General features: G+C 33.2%; 1 protein-coding gene across 1 annotated transcript; it reads left to right on the top strand.

The window, feature by feature from the left end:
• Positions 1-9,176: 9,176 nt before the first annotated feature.
• On the top strand, positions 9,177-11,019 carry LOC133321838 (rab proteins geranylgeranyltransferase component A). Its single transcript, XM_061530908.1, has 3 exons — positions 9,177-9,234; positions 9,355-10,494; positions 10,563-11,019. The coding sequence occupies exons 1-3, from the start codon at positions 9,186-9,188 to the stop codon at positions 11,006-11,008; spliced, it is 1,635 nt and encodes a 544-aa protein (XP_061386892.1). The 5' UTR covers positions 9,177-9,185; the 3' UTR covers positions 11,009-11,019.
• Positions 11,020-11,260: the final 241 nt, after the last annotated feature.

Here is an 11,260-nt window from a genome sequence, read left to right as displayed (position 1 = left end):
TTGTGTATTCTGAAAATATTAGCCAGATTGATGACCAGCCAAATGGCAGCAGTGAAAACATTTTTATTTTTTTTTTTGCATTTGTTTTTTTTTATTTTTATTCCACCAGAAAAGGTGTGAATATATCGTGTGTGAACTTTTATCGGTTAATGACAGTTTGCCGTTCCGTTGTTCTTGTATTTTTATTTTTGTTATATTTGTCATATCACCAAATAATAATCACAGAGTACATAACGTACGAATGCATAATGGTTAAGAGTTAACAGTAATAAAAAATAACAACAACAACAACAATCCAACAAAAAAAGACGAATACTCGTAATAATTCATCAGGGCAGCAAGTACATTTACCCCAAAAGGAGTCATATCAACGACCACTGAAGGTGGGTGTTGTCCAATTTCCATGGAAAATATTCCAATGCAAAAGAAATCGATGCAAGTTAAAATAATTTGAAAAAAATAAATAAAATAAAAACCCCGAAGTTCATTGATCGAGAATTCATTTGAATGAAATTGATCGGAAAGTTCGGGTTTGAAAAAGAAGATCAGAAGACATCCATAGAAATTGCAAGATTTCTAATGAATTTGTTTTTCAATTCTTCTTAAAAACCAAATATGTATATTGAATGTACAACAGAGTACATATGAAGTGCAGAATTATTCTTGTTTTTTGTTTACTTTTGTATTCTACAAAATCTGTCATCCAAAGTTCAGTGACTTTCTTTGATTCGCTTCGTGTTGTTTTTGCGGAGTTCGCCTAAAGTTAAAGTCGCACGTTCTGCTTTTTTTCTTATTGTCCACATCAATTGTTTTCATTGGCAACCAATTTGTTCGAAAAAACGGGGGGTTTTCCAATTTCTCTTGTTCTGTTTATATTATGAATTTTGGACAGATCAGCAGTTTTTTTTATTTGTATTGAATTAAATTGAAAATTAAGTACAGATAGTTTGGTTGATGACGGCTTTCTTTGCATATTTACTTCTGGACATTTGCAAAAGTTTTATGACCTTTAGTAAAGTGTCTAGACATAGTAAATAATTTTTATAAACTATATGAAAATATGTACCATTATAGATCATTTCTGCGAAGAAGTTTTCTACCCACCATCATCCCAAATAGATAAATCATAGCAAACTCTGTGGAAAAATGCGCCTAAGGTCAATCAATATACTTAAAATGGGGGAGGGAGTTGTATGTGGGGTTTTTTACCCACTATCAATCCTGAATCTCAAATACCTCCATTTCCGTTGGAAATTGTGCCTAGGTCCATTAAAGTACCTAAAATGGCGGTCGTCATATTAATATGGATTATTTCAACAGACAGACTGACAGTATAAACATCTCCACCACCTCATGGTGGATTCCACCAGGTGGAAGGTATAAAAAATTTAATTTTGTTTGAATATCACAATTACACATCTTATTTGAAAAAAAAACTCTCTACTATTCTATATAAAACAAAGGTAAGGTAGCCATCAAATGATTCACACCTCCTTTCTACGGTAATCAGTTTGTGCTACCACTATCAGTAATTTGCTGTTCCACTTTTATTCCTACTGATGAAGGTATGGCACAGCAATTTCATAACATTTGCTTCCGCAAGGAATATTGCACATCCACTCTTTTGTATTCGTATCGTATAGCCTTTGTTAATTTGTTTTTTTTTTTTAGTTTCACAATATCGATAATCAGGACTTTCGCAAGTTTGCAAAATCGGTGTTGTAATTTTATTCTCTCTACTATTTATCTACGAACGTGTGATTTGTGATGTGGCGTAATTACAAAATGAATGATCAATAACTTGGAATCCATATTCTGTTGTTATCATTAACATGATGAAATCTGATAGCATATTCGTATTGGTAATAAGGGGAAATACAATTTCGTAAACTTTAGATGACTGTGAGAATTTTACAATACAATACAATTTCGTAAGACTTCCATATGGAAATGAAAATATATATTTTTGGAGGACAGATATGGTCTTTCTATAATAGAATAGATTAGCTGTACTTATAGAAAACCTGAAGAGGTTTCAGCAGGTGGCCTGATTTATAAAGGTCGTGAAAGTAAAATGTTATTCATATAAAGTAGTTTTGACTTACAGTATTGGACAAAACATTTGCAACTTGCGTAAGGATTTGATAATAAGCTCAAATAAAACATACGGCATATTCAAATTCAAATTTTTTTATTACTAATAATACAAAAGGAACCTCTTATGCGATATTAAATAAAAATATGAGAATTTAAGGTAAACAAAGTCACTTCTTCAGTAAGACAAAACAATTGCAACATAGAAATATTCCAGGATACAATATTAATTTCATTAATATTTTTGCATCTTCGTGGCATCGACTCTATTAAATGAATAATAGTATCCTGTGGAACTGCATACCAAGCATTTTTAATCCGATTGAAAAATTCGTCCGAGTTTTGGACGTTATTACGATCAATCCGCTGTTTTAAATTGACCACAGATTTTCTATTGGGACAGGTCCGGTGATTGAGTTGACCATTCCATTACATTAATATTGTTTTGCCTAAACCATGTTTTTACTACCTTCGAAGTGTGTGTGGCATTTCCCACTCAGTATATGGCAACATAACCTGCTCAAATTGTATTCGTTTCAATTCTTACCACTCTTTACCGAACTTATCTGGTGCCATCTTAATCGAAATTATCTTTTTTACCAATTTATTACGAATTGGAACAAAACAAAAAATAAAGGTTTATTAACATTGATGTAAGAAACTGTAAGAGTTGCAATTGTTTTGTCGCATTATAATAATAGGTCGATTCACATACTATACTGAAAAAGTAGCACTTAACTACATATGGACCAAAAAATTATTAAGTTATTACTGATATATTCTCTAACTCGAAATCACAAAACCAGTTTAAATGCCGAAAAGATTCTAATTTTACGAACCAAAACATGTACAGTATTTTTCAGTTAATTGACCCTACGGTTAATTGGTTTTCCCGCTTAATTGAACCAAAAGATGGGTTAAAAAATATTGCATACGGAAACACATGTAATTTTTTCGGATAATTAATCCCTGTTAATTGATTTTCCCGTTTAATTGGTTCAAAAATCGTGTCATCAAAAATAAATTTTCGGATAATTGCATTATTAAGCAAAAATAATCAGGAATTTTTATATACCCATAGTTCTTTTTGAGAATATGCATAGAATCACTTTCTGAGTCGATTTATGCATGTCCGTCTGTTGATATTAACTCGTAAACAAAGTACAGGTCGCATTTATAATCCGATTTAGTTGAAATTTGGTACACCAAATTTATTCGGCCCAAGGACGAATCCTATTGAAATTGAGAAAAATAGGTTCAAATTTAGATATAGCTCCCATTTACCGATTTTAGGTAAATGGTACACCAAACTTTCAATTTGAAATTTGGCATGGGTTGTAGAATGGCATATATCGACGCCTCCGAACCATAGTATGCTAAGTCGACTTAGCATGTTTTAAAGTTCTTTACGTTTTTAGATACTACGGTCCTAAATTTATATTCCCTGAAATTTTGGTAATCATCGGCCAATCCAAACCAAAGTTATAAGCAAAAATGTACTTAACATGGCCCGTAAGATATATTAAACTTTCATACTTTGAGAGCTTCTACTGAAAAACTTACTTTTCAGACTTAGCATACTATTCTTCGGAGACGTCGATATATGGATTTATGTTAGTCGGTTCACATAAATATAGATAAAGATCACATATTTAAGTTATATTCGGCACTGTTCGACTTTATTACTTTCCTAACTCGTTTTACATACATATTTGACATCATTAAATAACACTAGGGTACATCCCTACTAATTTAAAATATATGTTTATTGTTAAGGAAAAACCACGAGAAAGCTTAAGTGTGATTTCTGTAATTGAACGAATAGTTCAATTAAGCGGGTGTCGGATAATTGGTTCCTCGGTTAATTGAACAAAAAAATTGTACAAATTTTGATGTGCAATTAAGCAAAAAATACTGTATTACTAATGTTAGTTGGAAATGTTTTGTCCCATACTGTACGTGCACAAACAACACTTGCAATTTCTTCAGAACAGGTATGGAAAAAATGCAGATATCTTAAAATCACATCATTAAAATGGGAAAAAGTATATTTTCTGCATATTCAAAGCAGCTGCATTAAATTTAAGTGAGAAAGAAATATAAAAATAAATTTAGTGTGGTTTGCGATGGTGTGTAAAAAAAGAAATTACCATGATATTCATTGTGGAGCTAAAGAAAAAAAGTACAAATATTAGGTGCAGTTATCATAAATATGTAGGTATTATTTGAGCTCTTTAATGAAATGTTTGAAGGGGAATGTGCCAAAAAGATGCATTTTGGGCAGATAAATTCAAAGTGCAGCTAATTATTCGTACCCGTACATTTCCAAAACTAACTCAATCCTACCATCCAACAGTAATTTTAACTCAGAAACAAAACAAATTTGGCAATATTTAGTACCATTTAGTTTTTTCCACCTCTATCCGTTCACTCAAATCTAAAGTGTACCAAATTTAGTACCGTTCAGTACACATAATTACGAACTTTCAAAACTACCTCCATATCTAAATCCTGCACTTCAACAGTAATTTTAATTCCAAATTTATGGATCTCTATCCGTTCACACAAATCCAATTTGTACCATTTAGCAATTTTTGTGCCCAAATGTATGAATCGATCCTATTCTCAAGCATTAAATTGAATTCCAAATTTCAGGATTCCAGCACGACCCGCCACACAGAAGCAAATTGTATCATAGTTAGTAAAATTTAGTACAAATTTCTAAAATTACCTCAATCCTACACTCCAACAGTAATCTAAATTATAAATTTCAATTCTAGCCTATCACACAAATGCAAAAATTTAGTTCATTTTGGAACCTTCCGTACCATATAAGTACGAATTTTCAAAACTACCTCAACCTTGCAAACCTTTCAGAAGCCCAGCTCTCCCTCAATCCTCAAACAAATTCAACGTGTACCATATTTAGTAACATTTAGTACTTCTCATGCCCATAGGTACGAATTTCATAAACTACCTCAATCAAGTTTCTACCAGTAATCATAATTTAAATTTCAGATTCCGATTTCTATACGTTCAACCAAATCTAAATTGTACCACTTTGAATACCATTTAGTACACATAATTATGAAATCCTACACTCCACTCCATTTTAATTCTAAAATTCTGGAGACCTGGTCTATCCGTTCACACGTAATCAAATTGTACCAAATATAGTACCATTTAGTACACATAAGTACTATAGTTCCATACTCAACACACATAAATACGAATTTCAACTAAATGCAAATAGTGCCAAATTTAGTACCACTTAGTACTTTTGCGCATATATAAACTGCTAGACATCCTGATATTCTATATATAATAGAAAATTTTAATAAGTATGATTCATCGTGTCCCTTAACCCTATAAAAATATCCAACCACCATGTTGTTGTGGGGCACTACAACAAATTCTTGTGTTAATAGTACATTGAACTAAAACAAAAAATAATTTTTTTTTCGGCAATATCAATGACATGACTCGTTACAATCATAATGTCTTTTGTAGTCGAATTGTTTTTGTCAATATCGCAAAATTTTTATCACCGATATGGGAGGGTTCTTTCTGTTTTGATACCAGTCAGCTTATCGGTCATTTAGTGTCTACAATGGAAATCCATATATTTGAGTAGATTTGTTGTTATTACTTATTTGCAGAAAATGAATGAATTGCAAGACAAATTAATCATAATAAATTTGATTTAATAAGAATGTATACAAATGTCAGGGACCTATAATATAAAATACAATAAGATTATAACAAATGGTTCGTAATTATATAATTGGTAAAAATTTGTGTTACTTCAACTAATAGAACATTGGTTAATATTATGGTATAAAACGGCATTTACATTACATCTTTTTACCGGGTTAACCTACTTTTTGAGGATTTATTTGACATGTATACAATACAATTGACAATTTAAATCCACGAAACGAAATCTGGCACAATGTAAACATAATATAACATAGCTACCAACTGATTAAAATTTTTTCTCAGGTGGCTTGTTTTATCAAATAAAAATATATATTTATAAAATTTATTTATAAAAATTATTAAAATTTAATTGAAATGAAAATGATTTTTTAGCGCTTACGTTCGAAAGTAAAAACTTTGTTATGGATGAAACAAAATGTGGCTTCTTCTGTGTTCTGATTATTTAACATAATTCGAAAAAAAATAAGGGAAAGGTTAAGATTTCTTGCCAAAATCCAATATGGAATACGATGAAATGCCCTATTGGATTTTGCCAAGAAATCTTAACCTTTCCCTTATTTTTCAAATTTTGTCAAATAATCAGAAGACAGAAGAAGCCACTGCCTACAGAGTTGCTTTTTTTATTCACCACAAGTTGTTCTAGCTTGCTTTATGGTACCATGGATTTCAATATTAATTTTTGGTAACTTTTAATATTTAAAGGGGAAACATATACAAGGATTTAGGCCTGGCCTGATTGACAGAAGAAGCCACTACCAACAGAGTCGCTTTTTTCACCACAAGTTGTCCTAGCTTGCATTATTGTACCATGGATTTCACTATAAATTTTTTGTAACCTTTAATATTTAAGGTGAAACACATACGAGAATTCAGGCCTGGCTGTTAAGTTGGCTTTGTAAGAAATGTCACTTTATAAAGGAATATCAGGGACAAACTTTTGACGCCGTTCTCCTTATCATATTCTTTTACAATAAAATAAGCCAACTTAACATGTCAATCCTGAAGTCCTCCTATATGTTTCCCCCTTTATAGGTATAATTTACTAAGGATTCAAATTAAAAAAAAAATAATAATCGTTAATACGGAAATATTTGGAATCGTATTACTTCCTTCCACGTGTAAATGCATAATTTAACATTTGTTTGTAAATAAGCCGAAGTTATTTGCATATGCATTTTTTGTTTTAATTCGTTGGAAAGTTTTATTTTTATTCTGAGTTCCTGCCAAGGTAGATTTTTGGTAAGTACACACCTTTTTTAAGTTTATCATCTCAGTCTGCATTTGTCCACAAGTAAAATGAAAACAAATATAAAACAAAGTCGTAAAATTGCAAAGATAAAGCATTCAAATGTGTCACTTCAAAAGTAAACCAAAATAAATGAAAACTATATTGTGTGTGCATTCAAATTCCTCAAATCGGTAAAAACCTTTATATGAAGACTATGTCATTGTAAATTGCTTGGTAGTAGGTTGTTTTAGTCTAATAGCTCCATTGGATGGGGCTATTAAATAAGAAGGACCTCTACTGTCAAGTTACAACCACTTTAATGGGAACCAGTAAGGAAAATTCAAAAGTCGGACGGGTCCGACTATATGATATGTTTCACCACTTTGCGTACATGCAAGAGAGGCCCATATGTACAATATCCTGTAGATAGAATAGACTTAGCATCTTTGGGATGGAATCGGACAAAATTAACATATATATTTTAACTAAATTAAAACATATATATTTTAACTAAATTAAAACAACAACGGACGAAACTATATATGGTAGCTATATCTAAATCTGAGCCGATTCCAACAAAAATTCACATACATCAATCTGGACTTAATTCAGTGCGCTGTTCAAAATTTTGTCTCAATCGGACAAATATTGGCAGTATGGTGTTTCATTTACGTAAAATCGGACGAAACTATATATGGGAGCAATATCTAAATTTGAACCGATTCCAACAAATCTACGCATACATCAATCAGGAGCTAATTAAGTACTCTGTGCAAAATATTGTTTCAATCGGAACAATATTGGGAGTTTGGTGCACTATTTACCTTAAATCGGACGAAACCACAGTGTTGTGAAGGGTATAAAAATACGTCCAAACCCTTCAAAATACCACAAAATAGTCGGGTTGTTTTTTTTTATGGTGTCTAAAAACACACACCGACATCGAAAGTGTCCTGCAATGATGTTTTGTGACAAATTACAGGTACATCCCGGGTTAAACTCGGTTAATGCTTTAAAAATACCGAAAATGAGGTGGTTCTTTCTTCCTCGAAATTAGTTTTTTGGCTTACTTGGCCTAACTATTTTTTAGTATATATTCGGTGGCTTTCATCGTGGGGCACCTTTGAACAGCGCTCATATAATCTCGGTTTACATTTTTTCCAACCCGCAACCACTTTTTGTATATGACAATTGTTCTCTATCTGCGTAAACCACTTTGGCTACATTTTTCACATGGTAAGAACCAAATATTGAGAAATACAGTTATAGTACGTTTACATTTAACCGGATTTCATTAACCCTGTGGGCTTCAATTGTCAATTCCTTTGCATATATGTCAAATAAATCCCCATAAAGTAGGTTAACCCGGTAAAAAGTTCTAATGTATATGCCTTTTTAAATCTTTAAAAAATTGAATTCTCTTCTTTGGGTTTTCTTATACTCACCAAGAACTTTCATTCCAAATAGAAATTTTCCACCCCTTAGGCCATGACCCCGATTATGTCCCACAGAGTAGGTTGACACCCAATTAGAATCCAAAATACATATCAAATTTTATCAATTCAGTTGAAATACGTGTCCAAAATTTCTAAAATATCGAATATGGAAATTTTTTACCCATAAGAATTCGAAATACTAAATTACAACCGATTTAGTTGATAAACTTGTCCAAGGAACATTGAAATAAAAAGTTCAAAATCCGTAGACTGAAGCAGGGAGCTACCCAAAGTGGGATTAAATTACCAGAGCAATTCAAAACAACTTCAAATGATTAACAAACATTACTCTGAAGCTTCTAGTGAGCAGTAAAAATATGGCAAATATAGGTGGAGAATTAAATTTCCCTCATTAGTCCCATTTTCATTACAAACTTCAATTTAAATTTGCTACGCTAAAATCCGTTAAACAGAAATACTCCATAATACAGAGTAGAACATACAACGCCGTTCACTAAAAACGTGCAACGGCGTTGAAATCGATTTATTTACAACTTCGATTTATAACACGTACCAGAAATCGTTTTATCGAAAGACGGTTTTTTTGTATCCCGATTTTTTCACTTTGGATTAAATCTCTGACGGAAGAATTTGCAGGAAAATTTTTAAAATTTGCAGAAAGCCACCACCCCGATTAAGCCGTAATCATGGATGATGATCTACCAAAAGAATTTGATCTAATAGTCATTGGAACAGGTAGGTTGGAAAATAATTTGAAAATTTATAGCCATTGGGCAATACCACCCCATTGGCACGTATGAATCATCTCCCTTTCACTTTGTTTTATTCGTTTTTTTCCTTTTCTGTTTCTTTTAGGTTTTCCTGAGTCGTGTGTGGCTGCCGCTGCCAGCCGGGTGGGAAAAACTGTACTCCACATCGATCCAAATGAGTATTATGGAGGTTCGTGGGCCTCTTTCAATTTAGATGCATTCAATGCCTTGCTGGAAGAGAGCAAAGCCGCCGATAACAAAGAGATTAGAAATGGCAAATTTGAATGGCATATCCCCTTGGAGGGAGGCGAGCCAAGCACCGAGGAAGCGGCTAATCCTGAGGAGGGTGAAAATGCCGTCAGGAAAGAACAATGGACTGCCGAAAAAGTTTTGAAACTTTCAAGAAAATTCAATTTAGATTTATGCCCCAAGATTTTGTTTTCCTCCGGGGATTTAGTGCAATTGCTGATTTCTTCTAATATCTGTCGATATGCTGAGTTCCGAGCTATAGATCGAATTTTTACCCAATTCGAGGGAAAACTGTTGACGGTGCCCTGTTCCCGTAGTGATGTTTTCAATACCAAGGATTTGAGTATTGTTGAGAAAAGACTGCTGATGAAATTTCTTACCATATGTTTGACATATGGTGAAGACAAGTGTGAGGAGGACATGTCGGAGTTCAAGGGCAAGACATTTATTGAGTATTTGCGGGAACAAAAAGTCACTGAGAAGATATACAAGTGTGTAATGCAAGCCATCGCTATGACCAGTGAGGACACCACTTTCGAGGAGGGTATGGAACGCACTAAGAAATTCCTGAAGAGTTTGGGTCGTTATGGAAATACACCCTTCATATTCCCCATGTATGGTTGTGGTGAAATACCACAGTGTTTCTGTCGGCTGTGTGCCGTCTTTGGTGGAATTTATTGTCTGAAGAGGCAGATAAGTGCGGTGAATGTGGATGAGGGTGCCGAAAGGGTTAGCATTGAGGTAGATGGTCAACATCAAGTCCAGGCTAAACATATTGTGTGTTCTTCGAGTAACTTGCCGGCAACGATGCGCGGTGAAAAGCCCAAGAATGTTTTGTCTAGAGGTATATTTATTGCCTCTACTCCTTTGGGCAATTTTGAACTGAGCTCGTGTGGTGGTGGTGTTAGTTTATTGCGTTTAATTTCTCCCGATGGCAAACGAGAGGCAATACTGGTGCAATTGTCTCATTATTCCGGAACAACTCCAAAGGAATTGTGTAAGTATTTATGACACTGATTTTTATTTTTCGTAATACATATTTCATTTCAATTCCTCTTCCTCCAGTTACATTCCATTTAACTACAACGGCATTAAGCGATAATCCCCAGGCTGATTTGGAAGTTTTTACTCAACAAATATTTACAAATACCCCCGAATCACCCAACATTTTATACTCCTCCTATTTCACCATTAGCGGCTTTGAATTGAAATCCAGTGGCAATGCCTTAATTCAGGCAACTGCTCCACCCTTCTATGAATTAGACTATGATAAATCTATACAGGATGCACGTAATATATTCGGTAAGCTTTATGCCGACCAGGAGTTCCTACCACGTGCACCTGATCCAGAAGAAATTGTCATCGATGGTGAAGACCCCAAGGCATTGAGTGAACAGCAGCTACCCGATGATTTAAAGGCCCAATTGCGAGAAATTGAAAAATTTGCCGAGCAAATGGACATTGCCGAAATGAATGAAGAAAATAAAACCGAAGAAGCTATGGAATCGTAAATTGACCTCTGCAAAACGCGCAAATTTTTGAAAACAAACAAAGAAGACAAATATGATATGAATAATTTTCAAATTAAGAAAAAAAGGAAACGAAAAATAATTTAGTTTACTTATCATATACATTTATCTCATTTATATATTTATATTTTCTCTAACGCTTTTTCTCTCTCTATTTAAGCACTGCTATTTTTATGAAACATACATATTTATATATAAAAGTCAACAACAATAAAAGAAAAACAATGAAATAAT

The sequence above is a fragment of the Musca vetustissima genome, unplaced genomic scaffold (assembly GCF_032173495.1).
Source record: "Musca vetustissima isolate MV318-11 ecotype Yass unplaced genomic scaffold, APGP_CSIRO_Mvet_v1 utg3166, whole genome shotgun sequence".
Taxonomy (NCBI): domain Eukaryota; kingdom Metazoa; phylum Arthropoda; class Insecta; order Diptera; family Muscidae; genus Musca; species Musca vetustissima.
Note: the sequence above shows the minus strand (reverse complement) of the source record. Positions and strands in the feature narration are given on the sequence as shown.

Bases quoted from the DNA above. Each gene is read 5' to 3' on its own strand.
- LOC133321838 (XM_061530908.1), top strand. From the start codon at position 9,186: ATGGATGATGATCTACCAAAAGAATTTGATCTAATAGTCATTGGAACA. The intron at 9,235-9,354 runs GTAGGTTGGAAA...TGTTTCTTTTAG, and splicing joins TCTAATAGTCATTGGAACAG to GTTTTCCTGAGTCGTGTGTG. The intron at 10,495-10,562 runs GTAAGTATTTAT...CTCTTCCTCCAG, and splicing joins AACAACTCCAAAGGAATTGT to TTACATTCCATTTAACTACA.